The sequence below is a fragment of the Pteronotus mesoamericanus genome, unplaced genomic scaffold (genome assembly GCF_021234165.1).
Source record: "Pteronotus mesoamericanus isolate MK-2021 breed Mesoamerican mustached bat unplaced genomic scaffold, CSHL_Meso_final contig_50, whole genome shotgun sequence".
NCBI classification, from domain to species: domain Eukaryota; kingdom Metazoa; phylum Chordata; class Mammalia; order Chiroptera; family Mormoopidae; genus Pteronotus; species Pteronotus mesoamericanus.
Window position 1 is genome coordinate 39,783,460 of NW_026555186.1, and position 19,603 is coordinate 39,803,062.

Here is a 19,603-nt window from a genome sequence, read left to right on the forward strand (position 1 = left end):
ACAATTGCCCTGGAATACTACTTTAATAAGATTTTCCAAGTAGTTACAGAAGGAGGGAGAATGCAGGTGGAGCCCAGCAGACTTAACAGAATTGAGGAGACAATGTGAGAGTCTGAGAAAACCAAGGTGGCTGGAGTGTGCAGGACAGAGTAGTGGAAAAGAAAAACCTCCAGAGGGTTCTCAGTATTCAGCGGAGTACTGATTAGTCCTTGTGTGTGAGGAAAGTACGCAAAGCCAGAGAATCACCCGAAAGAATAAAAGGGTACAATGCTAGGTCTTATGCAGGGCCAGTAAGACTGTCTGTTCCCACCAGTTAAATGGAAAAGCCTCAAGGTTCACAAGCAACTGGGTAGTGTACACAGAAAGGTCTTGCTTTAGTCTAGGAAATAATTGGCCTGAGCACTATTGTCCTGGCTAACAAATGTTAACAGCAAGAATTAAAAAGATTAAACGGCTTCCCAATGCATCCTAGGACAAAGCTCAAAAATATTTATATGAATACAAATATCTGATACCCAAAGAAGTAAAATCACAATGTCTGATACTTAATAAAAAATTATAATACAGAGCAAAAAGTAAATGGAAGATTAAATCAATAAATCAACTAATACAGAACTTTTACAGATGTTAAAATTGGCAGATTAAGACATTAATATACTTATTATAGCTGAATTCCATGTGTCCAAAAAGTTAAGTGAAACATGCGATATATTAAAATACACTAAATCAAACTTTTAGAAATCAAAACTGCAATGTGTGCAAAGAAAAATACACTGGATGGAATTAATAGAAGATTAGAGATAGCAAAAGAGAAAATAAGAAAATGTGAAAATATAGCAATATAAATTATTTAAAATGAAAATCAAAGAGGGAATTTAAAAAAGCACCAGTGAGCTGTGTGGAAAAAATTAAGGGTTTCATGTGTGTAACTGGTATGTCAAAAAAGAGTTAAAGAAAATATGTTCGGAAAAGGGCATTTGAAAAAGTAATGATTTAATAATCGCCAAATTTGTTTAAACAATAAACCTGAAGATTTAAGCTCAGTGAACCACAATGAACCCTAAACAAAAGAAACATGAAGAAACTATACCAAGGTACATCATGGTCAAATTGCTCAAAACCAGTGATAAAGAAAAATGTTAAAAGCTACAAATATTAAAACAAAATAACTCTATACAGAGGTAGAAACATAAGAATTATAACAGATTTCTTGTCAGAAATTAAGTGAGGAGACAGTGGAGCAACCTGTTTAAATACAGAAGAAGAAACTTGTCATTGAAAATATTTCTCAAAATAATGGTTAATTAGAGATGTTTTGAATATACAAAAGCTGAAAGAAATTATCAATAGGTAATTTTCACAGATGTGACAAATAAAAATCAAAAACCAAAATGATAGACTCAAATTTCAGCACACAAAATCACATTAAATGCAAATGGTCTAAATGTACTATTTATAGGGAGATTTGCAAAATGAATAAGAAAACAAGACACAACTATGTGCTGACTACAAGAAAAACAGTTCAAATATAAGGACACATATACGTTGAAAGTAAAAGATGGGGAAAAGTTGAATTGACTATATTAGCATCAAAGTGGATTTCAGAGCAAAAAAAAAAAAGGTACCAGAGAGAAAGACCATTCCACAAAGGGGTCATTTTATTGAGAGATACAATAATCTTAAATATTTATATACCTAATAACAGAACTTCTAAATATATAATGCAAAACTTGATAGAAGTACAAGGAAAAAATGGACAAATCCACAATTACAGTTGGGAATTTAAAGCCCACCCTTTCAGTAATTGATAGGGAAGAAAGGAATAGAAAATCAGGAAGAATATAGATATTTTTAAAATGTTATTATCCAACTGGACCTAATTGAGATTTATAGAACATGCCACCCTACAACAGTAGTGCTGAGTTTTATAAGTTCTTTATAAATTTTGTAAAGGCTAAAATCTTAAAAACTAACCCATCATGGCTCATTTCTGTTACCTTTGTGACTTTCTAAATAAACTTTTGTTTAGGAAAAAAAGCTAACTCACCATAACAAGTTTTAGTGAGAATGTGAAGCAACTGGACACTCCTGCATTGCAGATAAGAATTTAAAATGTTGCAAACACTTTGAAAAACAGTTTATCCATTTTTAAAAATAAATACACACCATATGATCCAGCCATTCCTCTCCTCGATATTTACTCAAAATAAATAAAAGCATATGTCCATACAAAGACTTGTACATTCATGACAGCTTTGTTTATAAAAGTCAAAAACTGGAAACAGCCCAAATATCCATCAACAGGTGAAAGGATATGTAATTGGAATACTAGTCAACAATAAAGTGATGCATTATTTTGGATGACTCTCAAAATAATGATGCTGAGTGAAATACACTGGAGAAAAAAAAGAGTACATTTGGTTCCAATTATATAAAATTCTAGTAAATGCAAACTTATGTGTAGTGATAGAAAACAGGTTGTTTGGGGGTGTGAGAAGCAGTGATGCAGGGAAGTACCGCAAAGGTCATGAGGAAACTTTAAAAATGATGTACATGTTCATTATCTTGACTGTGATGATGGTTGCAGAGGTGTACATATGTGTCAAAGCTTGTTAGAGCATGCACTTTATGTCTGTTAATTATACTTCAATAAAGCTCTTTTAGATAACACTGCTTAAATCCATGAGAGGATCTGTATGGAATAGTGAATAAATGCTACATTTTAAAAAGTGTATGTCAATCTCAAAATAATTATAATAGGGAATAAGATCAAATTGTTGCCTTTAAGGAGTTGACAGGTTGTTTTTTGGGGGGCCATTAAGGCTGATTTTATCGAAGAATTGGGGAAATTGAGTTTTATAGGAACACCAATCCTTAGGCTAATAAGATCCTGTTTTAAAAAAAACAAAGGAAAGGTTGTTTATGGCTGAAAGAAATAGTCATATATTTATGATAAGAGTTGACGTTTCAACCATGCCTTGAAAAAATATACATGATTTCAGTAGAGGAAGATGAGAAACAAATTCTAGCTAGAATGAAGAGGAGAACAAAGGCAGAGTTGAAAGATCATAGGACATGTTTTGGGGAAGAGCAATCATGTAGTTCAAGCAATTCTGTTTCCTCTTTGACTGCCACAAGCAGGACTAACCAATCTTGATTATGCATTCTCTGGTAATTTACTCCATACCTGTCTCATTTTATTGCATTATATGTGTCTCTGGCTTTATCCTTGGGGGCACTTTCCTGTTAGAAAGAACATTTGGCTCATTCTAAATGTTTAATAGTAAGTGCTATGCACCTTTAAAATATAGGAAAGTCTGGGGGTCAGTTATAATCAGAGTAGGCAGGTGGAATTTGTACTGATCCTATAAAAACATAGTAGGTTTTAGATGAGAGATGGAAAGTTGAGAGAAGGTTATTCCATAGACAGAGGATAGTAAAGCATGTGGGGGTTGGGGAAGTATCTGTTAAGGAGTACTGAGAATTGAGGTTTATAGGAAAAAGTTTTTATTAATGGTAATTATTTAGCCCAGCCAAGCAGAGGCACATGCATTATATTTAAAGTGGAAGAAAAACAAAACAAAACAAAGCAGGCATTTCCTCTAGTTCCTGCTGTGACTATTAAGTAGAGCTATAATCAACCAGAAGAAGAAGTTTCTTGCTGTTTTATTTTATTTTGTTTTGTTTTGTTTTGTTTTATTTCATTTCATTTATTTTTGAAACAAAGAATTTTCTAGGTTATTTACAAAGTATATCTGATATTCTGTTTTGGGAAATATATTTATTTTCTTTATTTTCTTTTTAGTGAAATATATGTATGTTATGTCAGTATGGAATGAATAATAAGATCGCCTTTATTATTGGCATTATATTCTATTTCCATTATGAACCTGTAGTGGGCCAGGGGTTAAACAGGATTGAGAAACAGTGAATTAGAATGTCACCTTTTAGACAGAACCTGTGCTTAACTTAGCTTTGTGGTATTCTAGAAAAAACTCTGGTTTTACAATCAGAGCACCAGGATTTGAATCCCACTTTACTTTAAAACTTGTTCAGTGAGCCTTAACTTAATTATTCTATCAGATCCTCTTTCATCAATCATTAAATTGGGATAAAAATAATGACTTCAAATCATTAATATGTGGATTCTCTTTCTCTCTCTCTCTCTCCCCCCCCCCCCAAAAAAAAACCATGGGAAAATATGTAGCACATTGCTGGTATATAGTGGTTTTTAGCCACCATATCTTTATCTTACATAGATAATGTAATGCTATGCAGTTAATAGATATTCAAACACTTGCTGAATGAATCAATACACGAATGACTGAGAACCTTTGAAAAAAAGTTTTTTTAATGTTACAGTGTTCAGCTTAATTGTGCCTAGAAACTGGTGGTGAAAGGAACCTTTTTCCTGGTCATCTCTACACGTTTGAGTAAAAGAACAGTGTTAAAACTTTACCTTTTCTCAGGTTATATGTCTTAAAGATGGTGAGCTGACTATGCCAGATTTGTTTTTACTTTAATCATTTAATTTCCATTTTAATTCAGTTTAATTTTAGATGAGCCTGGTGACATGTAGCCGCTGGTTCTCCGAGTACCCTTAGTTCCCCTGTTGTAGCAGGGTGCGTAGTGACCCCTTGGCCTTCTCCTGTGACTAATCTCCCATCTAGACAAAAGTATTTCTCATAATTCAGAGCATAGTCTGGAAGAATATTCACAGTTTACAAAAGAAAATTTGTCTTATAATTTAAAAAAGGACATTCAAACATAATAAAATATGAAAAAGGCATAGCTTAACCATGGAATTTGGAGTATTAAAACTATTCTGAAGGTAAATACAGTATTAGAGTAACCTATACTAATTTGATTTAAATAAAAAAATATTGAAAAGAATTAGAATTATTTAAATGAGCATACCATTTATAGTTTTGTAAAATGCTTAAAAAGGACATTCAACTGTAATTTGGATTACACTACTATTTTACATAGTGAAACATTGATTAGAACAAAACTATCAAGTAAACCTCAGAACAAATCTGTATAATAGAATCTGAATTACAGAGACTCAAATTTATTGTAGGTACACTTTTAAAGACTTGATTGAAATTGATGCCACTTAGCAAAAAGAAAGAACATAAAACATCAAACTTACTCCTTTGTTGAAGGTGGCTGAATCTCACAGCTCTGTGCTCCATCAAGGCATGGCCTTGATGCTTAGTGTTCATTGTTAGGGTTTCACTGGAGGTGTTCAATGAATATCTGTGGAATTTAAGAAGGTTAAACTTATAACCTATAATATGTTATAATTCAGAAGTTAGAAGCTAAAATCTAGGAAAATCTAAGCTTCTTTTTAATATAAGCTCTAATCATTCAAAAGCTATTTGTGGTATGTTCTGGAAAGGTGAATTTGTTGACTTTATTTTTCAGGGAACTCATTTGGACATAATAAGTAAACAAATTGCAGAGCATATTAGGTGGTGATAAGTTCTGTTTAAAAAAAAGAAAAGAGAAGAAAGGGTGGGAAATTTTAAATAGTGTGGTCAAGAGAGGCCTCGTTGTGCAGGTTACTTTTAAACAGTATTGAGGGCCGTTGGACTAGAAAACCCAGGAATGAGAGTAATTATAGAATTAGAAATTTAAAATTTAATTTATCTCTTTTGTTACATATGTTACTTCTCAGCAGGAGGATGCAGATGAGGGTAAAGTCAGCTTTTGCTTTTTTTTGTCTTTCCATTAGCTTAAAAAAGGAATGGTAGTTCTGCTCTATTTTCTTTTTTCCACTTAGCTTAGACACATGTGTTTCATGGGATTTTTGTCCAATAATAAGAACGAGGTTTACTTTGAGAATTTCTTCATGACAGCCCAAAGCAACATGTAGCATCATTCCGTAGAATTCATTGTGTTTTAGAAACATAACAATTCACGTATTGCCAGTTGTAGAGGATTCTTAGTCATCTCAGTTTGAGCAACAAATCAACTTATTGTCCCTTTGAGTCATTGAATTATATATTCAGATAAGAAAACAGTTCATTTTCTTAATATTCTTGATTGATTTTATCCTGATTTCAAAATAAATGCATTTGTTTCTTACAGATTGTGTTTCTGGCATCTGCATATGCGAGTCCCCAGCTCACTGATGAGAGCTGTTCGGCCGTGGCTGCTGTCACACACTACCTGTATCTTTGCCAGTTTAGCTGGATGCTCATTCAGGTTGGCACCTCATTTCTTCACCCCATTCCCACCCTGACCCTTTCAGCTTTCTCATGAATCTGGGTGGAGTGATCTTCTTCTTCGATAGTCTTTATACCAAAGTGGAAATAATTGCATCACTGCATTCTCAGGAGATTAATGCAAGAAAAACCTTATAAGCTATACAGCATTAGAGAGCAGAGTAAATTTGAGGAAATGAAAAAGAACTGTATTAAGATTGAATATAAAGGTGTAGTAGGAAATGAGGCTTGTGATGCAGGCCAGCCTGTAAGGCACAGGAAGAAATTTGAGGTTTTTTGCAAGGGAAATCATAGAATTATTTTAAGCAAGGGAGCAACATGATAAGCTTTGGATTTTAGTAGGAACTCCTTGTGTGTGGTGAATTGGGAACAGGAAACAGCTGACATGAAGGCAAATTAAGTAGCATTAGATATAGATGTATCGAGGGAAGAGGACTTGGCGGTATGAACCAGGGAGGTCACAGAAAAAACAAAGGGAAGTGATCACCTTTTGCGGCTGTTTTGTTTTGTTTTGTTTTGCTTTGCTTTTTTAAAGTAGAACTATGGGAGGTAGAGATTGGTTGTGAAGCCTGAAGAAGGTGGAATGAAGGATATTTCCCAGGTTAGAGTGGATGGGGAAATGATGGTGCTTTAAATTGAAATGATAATCACTGGAGATTAGAGGAAGATGATGAGTTGTTTTTTGTTGGTTGTGTTTTTTTTTTTTTTTTTTTTTTGAGCTCTCCAGAGGGAACTTTGAGAGAAGTAGGATAGAGAGGGCTAAATATCTCAGAACAGAGGCCCATGCTATGGAAATATATTAGCAAATTGTTGACTTAGTTTTGAAAAATGGAGCCATTGTTTTGGAAGCAATCACTTTGGGAGAGAGTATAGAGTGAGACTCTAGGGGGCCTCAGCTCACTCTCCTGAGGAACTACTAAATGTTTGGGAGACATTTGAACTTTCCTTTTCTGACTAAAATCCCAAATTCTGTCTATTGCCCTATGCTGATTTGCTTGATAAAGAGACTAATGTGAGAATTGGATCCACATCAGTAGGATTAATGTCACTGATGGATCAGCTAAAATGCTGACTTTAATAATGATTTGTGCATAATGGTATTGTTAAATATTTCATGTGATAGCAATAGTTCTATATGTGTTTCTGAGTAGGCATGAGAACTATTTTATGTAAACAGATGTGTTCAGGTACTTGCATATTCTTTTTTCTTGTTGAATAAGAAGGATGTGGAATTTCCACCATACAGCATTATTGAAATATTCACATCATAGGGATGCTGGGAGAAGAGAAATGGCAAAAAATTGAAAACTTATTTGAAAAAATAATGAAAGTAAGTTTCCTTAATTTGATGAAAGAAATAAACATACAAGTCCAGGAAGCAAAGAGTCCCAAACGAGATGTATGTCAAGACACATCATAATTAAAACTCCAAAGGTTAAAAATAAAGAATCTTAAAAGCAGCAAGAAAAAACCAGAAAGTTACCTACCAATGATTTCCTATAAGACTGTTTGCTGATTTCTCAAAAGAAACTTTGTAGGCTAGAAGGGACTGGCAAGAAATATTCGAAGTCATGAAAAGCAAGGACCTACAACCTAGATTACTCTATCCAGCAAAGCTATCATTTAGAATCAAAGGGCAGATCAAGTGCTTCCCAGACAAGATAAAGCTAAAGGAGTTCCTCATCACCAAGCCACTATTATATGAAATATTAAAGGGATTTATATATGTAAAGGAAGATCAAAACTATGAACATTAAAATGGCCATAAATTCACAGCTATCAACAATTTAATCTAAAAAACAAACTAAGCAAACAAGTAGAACAGGAACAAAATCATAGATATGGAGATATTTGGATGTTTACCAGTTGGGAGAGTAAGGGAGAGAATGGGGGAAAAGGTGCAGGGATTAAGAAGTACAAATTGGTAGTTACAGAATAGGCAAGTGTTGGTTAAGAACAATACAGGAAATGGAGTAGCCAAAGAATTTATATGCATGACCCATAGACATGAACTAAGGAGGAAGATTGCCAGAGGTAATTGGTGGTACTGGGTGGAGGGGGCAAAGGGGGAAAATTGGGAAAATTGTAATAGCATAATCAATAAAATATTTTGTTAGAAAAGAAAGGCTTTGCCAATGTCTAAACTCAAAAAAAAATAAGAAAGAAAGAAGGGAGGAAGGAAGGGAGGAAAGGAAAAGAAGGAAGGGAGGAAACAGGAGAGTAGAGAAAGAAAGAGATAGATGGTATTACTATGAGAGAATAACAGACAAACTCAAGGAAGGGGTATTTTCCCAGGCACGATATAGTTGCGGGTATTGAAGAAGGAAATAACTGAACTATTTAGGTAATAGAACTAATTTGAACAATTGGAACCCTACATCTGGATTTGAAATCTGGCTCAGCCACTATTTTGGCAATCTTAATCTAGTTACTGACTCGATTTACTTGATTGACTTGACTAACAAAACTATCTAAGTTTTGGTTCTAAATCTGCATATGGGGATAACTCCTATTGTATAGAACTTTTGTTTTGTGACTTTTTAAGCAGCTCTAATTATGGAAAGTTGTGGTGCCTCTAAATTTCTCTAACAATTAAAAATAATTCTAAATCATATAACATAAAACTTAAATATCTGCTGAAATTAAAATACCCTGTGCTAGATTCTGTGTTTGCAGAATTTTTTAGTAGTTTAAATGGAACTTTTAAATTTGTGTCCTGTGTTTGTTGTTATTTATCTGCCTGGACTGAAGTCCCCAGTGGTTTGCTGAAAGTCTTCATCCATGTCCCTGACCTATTCAAGTTTTTCATGAGTGATTTGGATGAAAACAAAGGAAACTGCCTTATCAGGTAGGCGATGATAAGAGCCAAAAAGCTGAAAGAGCGAGCTGCCTGCATTAGGAGTACAGGTAGAACCAATACGGAGAAACTGTACTGTGACAGATCGAAAACCAGAGTAGAAGAGCCATAATCTGATGGGGGGATTACTGTAAACAATTTGAAATTTTAATTTAACATAAAATTTCAAGCAAATGTGTGACTGGATTGCTTAAAACACAGCAACTGCAGTTAACTACAAACAGCACAGGCCAAAGTTACCTTAATAACAGTGTGGAGGAAGCTCGGGGAGCAGTGGTTGCGTTGTAATCTACAGTGTTCAGATTATGTTGGGAACCGTAATGCTTTCATGAATCATGTTTCAACAGGAACATTAACCAGCCAGCAGGAAGTCAGGAAAGAATCCTATAAGGAATTTTGAGGCAGCTGGAGATAACTAACCTGGGAAAAACTTAAGGCGATGTGATGGCTGTCTACAAATACAAAGTACATTTGGAAGAACCAGAGCAAATGGGTCAAAAATTAGGGAAGCAAAATTGATTCATGTTAAGAACTTTTATAGCCAATGAAACTGTCAAAGTTAAAGAGGCTGTTTTTAAAAGTAGTGGGCATCCAATCACTGAAATACATTCAGAGGGGGAAACGCCCAATTTTTCAAACATGGATTTAGATGGATTTCCTGCTTTGGGGGAAGAGTTAGAATGGCATATAAAATTTCACCCTACTTAATAGAGATCTGATGTATTCTGTATCTCTTCTTCAAGTCTTAAGTAAATAGGATTGTGGCTGATGCACATTTAGTAAACTAATTAGCTTTCAGTATGCCTAATGGTTTAGGAAAACTATTTAAAGTACCAGTGAAGTTCAGCGTATTTCAGATGGTACACCACATATTTTTCATGGTTTGTGGTGTGACCACAGAGGAAAATTCAGTAACTTCTGATTCTAGGTAGGTTACTTCTAAAGAGTTGCTTTGTGGTTGGAGGTTGTTACTTTACCAGCCTGTTTTCCCATTTATAAAGTAATCTGGCTGAAATCTTTTCTTAAAACTAGAATTCATTTTCAATACATCATGTAAAAGATTAGACTACTGTTAATCCAAACCTGTTAGTCAAAAAGGGTTGAAAAACATTGAGATAATATTTTATTGAGTCTAGTTCATATTTTAAGCAGTATAGGAGAGAATTTGATATATATTATGTGGATGTGTAGCTTACAATGGCAAAAGTTAAACATTAACTTTTAATTATTGGGCTAAGCACATTAGAATTATTTTGATCTGCATTGTATATTCAATCTTAGAATAAATGCATTTAAGGCCTTTATCATGAATAATTATTTTACTTTTATATCACATACTTTTAATACAGTATAGTAAAATTAGATTATGTTTTAAAGAAAAATTTTATTGGTAAACAAGTTATGTAACTTCTCCTAGCCTAGATTTCCTTATCTGAATAATTAAGGTTTGTAACAGCAGTACCTCTCTGAGAATTATCGAAAGATAAAATGAATTAATACATGGAAAAAGCTTGGAATGTTCTTGGCACACTGCACACTCCATGCATATTTAACCATATTGTTAGCTAAGCAAATATATGTGGCTGATACTTCATAGATTTTGACACATGTTCAATACTCTGCATTTCCAGTGTAATATATATTTTCCTTTAACAAAAGAGAATTAGCTTGATACAGTGGAAAGCGTTAAAGCGAGGTAGACACTAAGTAGGGGCAGTCTTAGCAAGCTGTCTAACCTCTAACCCCTTCACTAAATAAGTACACACATGGCTGATCGCAGGCTCCATGACTGGTGGCCTGACTCTGTTTCTTTAGGCCCCGCTTTATTTGACACGGAAGTCATACTGTGCCTGACTGGAATAGAGAAACAGATTATTTTGCTTATTTTTTTAAAGCAAACAACTCAGTTTCCCTTTTAGACCATGGAAATTGAGGTATCCTCATGTTTGCTCTTCATGTAAGATTACTCTGTGGGATTACTGAAATAATTTCCCACCTCCTTACAGCAGCAGGGTCATATCTACTCTAGGAAAGATTGGCAGTGAGAATTTAAACTGTTGTTATTTTTTACTAATTTATTTTCCTAGTGTTTTATTTCCATTTCCTTTTTGTTTTGATTTGCTTTTATTTTAGAACTAGCATATTCTACGGTACAGAATATAATCAAACACTAGAGAAATATAAGATGAAAAGCGCATCTATTTATTCCTGTTTCACATGCTCTCCACCCTCTACTCCACTCTCAACGCCACTTCCCAGCGTGTTCACTGTGAGCGATTGCCTGTGTACCCCTCCAGAAGTATTCCACAGGTCTACACATGTTTATAAATATATAAACAGAAGCATGTGGATATCCTTGTGTATATATAATATGTAACATATATTTATATATGGTGTATGTATATTTTTTGTGTGTATACATATAAATTCACCACGTACAGATATACTTTTCTTCCTATTTTATAATGGTTACTCCATAATTTATTTTTCTAGTCTCCTATTAATGAAATGCTGGTTATTTCCAGTTATTTTTGTGATTACAAACTATGTTTCCTTAAACATTTTGCACTCTGAATATTTGCTTCCTTATGCACTATCCAGAGAATAAATTTGTAGAATTTATGCCTTTACTATTAGCATTGACGTAAAATATGCTACCAGATGGATTGCCAGACCATGAGTTAACCCATGAGAGAAATAAATTACAAGTAAATTGTTTGAGATATATTTATGTAAGTAAATGAAACGTAATTTTGCCTGTTTATTCATTTGGCTGAGTTTTATGATCATTTCTTATCACCAAGTTAAATTGTATAGCAATCTGCTTCAATTATGAACAATATCCAAACCTTGAATTGTCCTTGTAGTTTGTCAATCTCATGCCTGGGGCCACAGCTTACTTAAAAGGATAATGTTTTATTTTGAAACTAAAGCTTACTTGAAGAGAGTATTTTCTAAAGGGTAGAATAAAGTTAGAAATCATTTCAAAATTATATGAGCATTCACATCTTGTGCCTTAATTTCTCCATAAAATAAGGCTATGAAGAAGTAAATACTTAGTGGCAGAGCACAGCCACAGGAAGAGAAATGCTAAAATTAGCCATGTTTTTCCTTTATCATTGGTTTAATTTGGGGGGACATCAAAGGTATTAGAGGGAACAGACTGGTAATTACCAAGATAAAAGTGACATACCCAGGAAATACTGAGTTCACTAATCCTCAAAAAACCTTGTAGTTTATGTCATGCAAAAGTTGTTAAGGCTGACTGGAGCAAGGACATGTGGTAACATTTCTGAGTCTGCCCTCTGAAATGATGACTAAGAACGTATGGTAATCACAGGATTAATAGCATCCATGATCTTTGACTAAACTCGATGCTATAAATCTATCCAAGGTTTCTAGTGACACAATTAATAACCAAATATTAAATGGCAGGCTAGGTACGAACTTTATCTCACATACCATGAAAATTTACGGGATCCTACCAGCCTATTTTTAACTTAAGGAAAAGAAAAGGCATTTTTCTTTTGTTTTACAAATATACTAATATGTCTTATGTTATATATTATATGGGTAAACTAATCAATTTGTGTTTATAGAGCCTATGAAAGAATAATTATGACTTATGATAATCAAACAGGTAACAAGGTATGTTTTTTATTTTCCTATGTGAGTACTTGGAAAATAGTAGTAGTATTCACTGCAAATGTTACTATAAAAATAAATAGACATTTCCATATAGGAATGCAAGTAAAAATGCTTACAGACAGTCTTTTAGTTTATTCCTACCTATATATGACCTGAATTATATCTGTGTATTTTAATTAGTCAGTTTGCATCTTAATCAGAAACAGTTTAAATTCTAACAGTCTTAATTACTAATTATGGGAAATATGCATCTTCCATTGTCAGTTTACTCTTGTGTTTTTAAAAGTCATAATAAAACTTAAGAGAAAAGTTGTCTTGATTAAATGAGATATAGCTTATTGTGGGGTCTACATTTGTTACCCAATTAGTAAATATTGATTCCATTTTTCCTCTCCTAAAATGTCTCATTTAACATTTTAAAGTTTCCACCAGTTAACTTTGACTCTCTTTATTAGGAATTCAATGAAATCACCTAAAGTTCTTTTTGGAAAAAAGTATATAAATGAATAAATTCAACTCACCCAAATTATGAAATTATTATTAAATTAAATTAAAATTGTTAACTCAAATTTTATACATCTGTATTTATTTGACATTTCTCAATAGAGATTATATGCAAGGCATTTTATTTGTTACTATGAGGTATATAAAAATTAATCTACCACAGCTCTTAGTTACGTTTCAGCCATTTATATTTTATAAACTTTTATAAGTTTCCCTTTAATGTTAGCAAAAAAAATAACAGAGGGAGAAAGAAGGTTTATCTTCACACTTGTGTCAGGCAAATGCATCTCCACTGGAATACTCATATAAAGTGAGTAGGGGGAATGAATACAAAAATAATAAGCTCATGCAAATATTAACATTGTCAATATTTGTATGAATTTCTGTAGAAATAAATCTTAAATGTAATCAGTCCTCAGTGTGCTTTAGATGTGTGTTCCACTCTCAGTTTTATAACTAATAAGAATACTTTTTAAAAAACTGCTTTTTTTTTTTCCACCCTTGAGTTTCCTCATCTCTCAAACAAAAGAATGGTCAGATGATCTGTGAGATTTGTTATCACTGCTAAAATTCATAGTCAGTGCCTTCACGCCATTAGTGTTTTTATTTAAGGAATCATGATTGCTACAATAATTTAGTCAAAAAGTGGGTCAGGAAATTGGTATTAATTTATACTTTAACCTCTCCTTTTACCTGAGGAACAAATTGAGACCCACAAGATTCAAACATATGGCTTATCCATGCAGAACCATGTCAAAAATGCAAATCAAGTCAATACTCACAATGTCTTTTCAAATTTTTATAAGTATTTTAAAAGTTCTTATTGACCTGAAAATTTATCTTTTGAGTGTGGATACCTTTGCAAATTATCCTTTCCTGTATTTCTGTGAATTATGACAGAAAAATTCAAAAAATATCACTAGGTAGTTTTCTTAAAATTTAAAATTTGTTACAGTGACCTTTTAATTTAGTTCTCTCAAGTTACCGTCACCCAGGTAGTCTGGAAGTGCTGGTAATAGTGGTAAGTGTCCAAATTCAAATACATCATTCTTCAAGATCAACAATGACAAAAATAAGGAGGTGGTCATTCAAATATACCAATGATCAGAGTTGTCATTAAAGATCTCTATGATAACACCACTGATTTTTAAACATACTGCAGAAAATTCTATTCAGTTACCTCTTTCAAGATGGCCAACTTGAAGGTTTCCAAAACTGAAGGTACTTTTTAATCTTTTTAGACGAACTTTCAGGGCCAACACCACATTAATGCTGAGAAACTTTGTATCTGTATGTATGAATTATAGTCAAGTTGGATTATATATAGTTGGTTATATTTGGGGGTAATAACATTTTGTCCCCATGATGATTACATCTTTAAGATGGCCCAGAAGATGGTCTTTACAAAATTTTCAACGCTTAGAGATAGAAATGTAAATAGAGACCTAGATATTAAAATTTTCAGTTCCATTTAGTCTTTCGCATGAAAAAAATGTAAGATAGGCAGTAAGTGGTAAGCTGTGCCCAATACATGTGAAGCGCGTTTGCTGAGATAGACACCCTCTCACTTGCAATGATAATTTTGTTATTTCTAATATTAGGTAAACACAGAGACACTAAGGTACACAGATCACATATGGTATATACCTATCAACATCAAATTATTATGCAAACATAAAGATTTCTTAATACTCTTACCTTAGTTTTCAAAGAAAGATCCATGATTAAAGGGAAAGCAATATAGTCCAATGCTCCACTGTCTTCTTTTTGCTTATATACTAGCAGTATCTGGAGCTGTTAAAAAGTCAAGGTTTTGGGGGTTTTTTGTTTGTTTTTTGGTTTTTTTAAAACAGTGAAGAAAAACTAAGTTAATTTAAGCAAACATTCAAATAAGAAAAGGAGTAATAAGCATATAGGATAACTCACTGAACTCCAGAACTGCAAACTCAGTTGGACCTCACAAGGGACTATGAACATGAATGAAAGGCTTTTCCCATTCTCTGAAACACACCTTCTGTCTTCACTGTGTTTTGGCTACTCCCCACCACTAACGTTCATATGTCCTCTTTTCTCAGTTGACCAACTTAGACTGTCACCAGATTTTAAGGAATTCATGATAGATGGTTGGCCCCGCCTGGGTCAGGCCTCTCCCTTGGGTCAAAGCAGCCGTGGACAGAGCAGCCAAGGGTCATGAGCGCACCGCGAATGTGTTGGGTTGAAGGGGCAGTGGGGGGAGAGGACGTAAGAGTAGGGGTCCAGGACTCAGAGAAGGTGAGCCCATGACCTAGGCATATCCCAAAATGCACCTACCATAATATATTAAAATATTTTAAAATTCCAGTAAAACTTAGTCAAAACAAATCTTATATTCGAACCATGTATTTTCTAGAATAATTAAATGTTGTTTCATTACATAGTTTTTCTATTTTATAGCAGAAATAAAAATAAAAAATAGAAGACATACAATGGGAAATACTGTCCTTAGAGTATACCTCAGTGATTGGATTAGTTTTAGAAAGAAAGGGATTTTTTTTTTTAATTGACAAAAGTTTATGACTTTTTTAGCTTGTCTTGCTTAACTTAGTATCCAAGAATTCAGCAACAGTGTGCCTTGAGCTCTTTGGAGCTGAAGCATTGCATGTAGAAATCTAACACACAGTTATACTTGTCTCAGTCTTATCTGAGCCTGTGGTAAAGGTCACACAACTGCTGAAAGGTTCAGTGATTTTAACTGATGGAACTAATGTCCATCTCTGTAAAAGGGGACACTTTGGAAGTGTCCCAATCTTTGTCATGATGAATCAACTTAGAAAACATTTACCAATCTGTACTCTCCTTCCTGATAATTCCATCAACTGCACCACTAAAATACCATGGTATCTGAATACATGCAGACATCTATTTAAAATAAATAATTAGTACTTTTATTTTGGAGATGGGCAATCATCCCTGTTTTGTGTGAAAACAGGCAGTGTGGATCACCTCAGCAAGAGGCACTTGATACAATCTCATTTATTTGCGTCTTTGTCCCTATACTAATTATAGAAAAAGTGGGGGAGAGAGGAATTCTGTTGGTTCTAACAATTTTTAAAGAGAAGTTATAATGGAGTTACATAAGCAACAGCTCATAACATGCTTCATAATTACAGATATAAGCAGATATACATCAAGATAAGGAGTGCTGACAAGAAATAAAATTCAGAGACAAAAAACTCCAACTAACCAAACATTTTTATCCCTTCTTGGCTTTAGCCCAATCAGTACTAATTCCTCAAGGCTAATTTTGTTCAGATGGAATCTTGGGAGCCTCAGCAAAGAGCATCTGAAAAGTTTTCTCACTGGCATTAGGCATGCTTATTATTCACATAGAGTTTCCACTGTATCTGCTTACTGTTGGTCTTAAACTGCTTCTCTTTTGTCTTTTATACTATCTGACATCCTAATAGGAGATTTTAAGGGAGGTGGCAATGTTTTTCCTGGGGTGACTATGTGCTCAGCACTTTGTAATATCTGATTTAATCTTTACAACAACCATGTTGTACACATGAGGAAACTGAGGCTCTGGGGTTATTGTTACTTGTCCAAGGTTATCCAGCTAGCATGTGTGTGTATGTGTGTATAATTCGTCTGTATTCACACCCTTTCCACCACATGAAATCGAGAAGGGGGATTTATCTAGTGAATAAATATTATTGCGTGAGGTATGTATAGCAAGACATTCAATGTTATTTTTGTACTAAATTGAACATAAGTGCTTCTCATGGAAAGAGAACACTAGAAAGAACTATTAAGTTCTAGATTTGACTTAGATAAAAGCTAAGTGTGGGATTTGGGGCCAATAATACTTCCAGGACTCAGTTTCTTTATTCTATCCATCTAATGTGTCCCCTCATGCTCTATAAACTTGTCCCTTTTATATGCTTATCTTATATAAGAAATAACAGATATTAAATGTGATATAAATACAATATAAAATAAAAGTTTCCCTTAATTATTTTTCCTACTTGTTTGGAAACTAAGATTTAGGGAAGTAAATACCTCCCATAGCTGTTTCACAGCTACATCCCTAGTGCCCAGACTGATCCCAGAAGTTTAATAAACATGCAGTGTTTCTCAAGTGAGTGAGCAAAAGGAGAGTATAAACTGAGAAGGAAGAAGAGCCACAAAACCTACGCCCCCACCCACAGTACATTTATTTCTGTGCCATCATTTTCTGTTGACTTGTCTGTGCCTCCTGCTGGTGGGGGAGGGGATCTGAGACTGGGGTTATCTTCACAGTCATACCCCCTTTCCCTGGAACAATGCCTGGCCCTCTCATGATGGGCCCTCAGTAAATAAAAACTGTGCTAAAGTCTGGAAATGTAGAGCTATTTACTTCATTATCATCATGACATTGTTCACCTAGGAATTAGGTTTGAATATCAGTGTATGTTTCTTAGAGGACACAATTACAGAACAATCACAGAGGATTATGACTGAGATTAAATCAAAGCAAATTAAGAAAAATTAAAAGTATAATAACTGTTTCACAGTGCTTCTAGACTTTTAAAGTATCCTGAATTTCTTGGGTATATGAAAGAATGAATGTATGAGCTAACTAAAAAAATCAACTCAAACTATAATTATTAAGTAGATCCTAACCTTTTGCTGGCCTGTAACTTTATGGCTAAGCCAGATAAATTTGTGTCCTGTGCCATTAAACCAGAGCCTGTTCATTTTATGTTCTTTTTCCTTTCCTAGTCTGTGAATTTCTGGTATGTACTGGTGATGAATGATGAACACACTGAGAGGAGATATCTGCTGTTTTTCCTTCTGAGTTGGGGACTTCCAGCTTTTGTGGTGACTCTCCTCATAGTGATTTTGAGAGGAATCTATCATCAGAGCATGCCACAGATCTATGGACTCGTCCACGGTGACCTGTAAGTACGTCCAGGCAGAACGCGTCGCTGTTAGCCTTCATGCACCCAGACAGCTTTATTGGTAGACGGTGGAAAGAGCTGACTCCCAGAATGATTGAAGGAATACCGGGAAGACCCAGCTTCCTGTCACACTGTCTGAAGCTCTACTTCCTCTAATTATCCCTTTATATAAGAAACTATTGCCTCTCCAGTTCCTTTGATTGATTTAATTTTCTCAGGTGAGGGGATATAGCAAACAGTTCACAGTAATTTGTACCTTAGCGTGATTTAGTTTCTTCTATTGAAACCAACAAAAATACCGAGTGAAATCAAAGAACTATAAAAATTTTGATAAGGAATATAAGCAGTGAAAATTTGGAGTGTGGCACATCAAGGAGTCTGATTTGGGAAGGGGCATTGTGGGGGAAAGGCAGGCACCATCATCCAGAGAAAATCCTTGTAAAACTAAAAGACTGTATCAGAGTGAATGGAGAGTGTCTGCAAAAGTACACAGGAAGTTGACAGGTCAATTAGGTCTTTCTTATATTATGTATGAAGTGAACTAGTAGTTTTGAAATCTACAGATCTTCTTAACACATCTGTAGACATGCCTTAATCCTGAATCTGGTATCTTACAGATTTTCAGACCACTCACCTCCTTTTATTGACTCCACACGCAGAAAAAAGGCCAAAAGCCTTTGTAATAATAAAGCTTACTCAGCTTCCTTGGTATAATTATAATTAGAGGAAACAGTAACATTTCTAAATAAGAAAGAATAGTCTATTCACAGTCTTATGAACACAGTATTACCTAAGTATCTCACAGGATTTTGCAGAGATAAAAATTAGTTAACAGATGTGAAAAAATCTTTGAAAGTTAAAAGCACTTTATAAGCAAAAGTCACTTTACTACTATTACTGCCTTTGATCAATTATGATTGTCCATCATATACTTAATAGATACTTGTCAATGTATGCAAATGTATTTAACATGTGGGCAATGACACACACATGTCCCACACCACACTCAACCACAGGAGATTAGTTGTGTAATACACTTGTAACTAGTCATTTGCCTCTCTATTACTGAGATTCAATGAGATTCCCTCAAATTGATTATAGTAGTAGAATGTATTTTTCCCACATAAAATTCTAAAAGCCTAATTGTCTACAAAGAAATGATCACATCTTTTCAAAATCATGTTATGACCTTATACTACCCTGGCTTTAATTTAAATCTTGGGCTGCCAGGATTAATTTCAGAAAGTTCTGCATCACTTTTTGTCGAATACAAAGTAACCATGAGAGAAGCCCTGGTAGCTGGCAGCCCGTCCCTTTCTGAGCTCCTGGCTGAGACAGACCTTCCTGGTGGCGGTGTTAGCTCTCTCGGTGTCCCCATCCAGCCCTGGTGAGTGGGACCTGACGACGGCCATGTTAATTTGAAGAAACTCTCCAAGAGTTTCTAC

General features: G+C 34.3%; 1 protein-coding gene across 1 annotated transcript in view; it reads left to right on the plus strand.

The window, feature by feature from the left end:
- The window catches only part of ADGRV1 (adhesion G protein-coupled receptor V1), a 507,230-nt gene that overhangs the window by 343,942 nt on the left and 143,685 nt on the right, over positions 1 to 19,603 (plus strand). The window contains exons 84-85 of the mRNA XM_054578596.1: positions 6,094 to 6,210; positions 17,980 to 18,158. Of these exons, the coding sequence (XP_054434571.1) occupies positions 6,094 to 6,210; positions 17,980 to 18,158 (296 nt within the window). The remainder of the gene's footprint in view (positions 1 to 6,093; positions 6,211 to 17,979; positions 18,159 to 19,603) is intronic.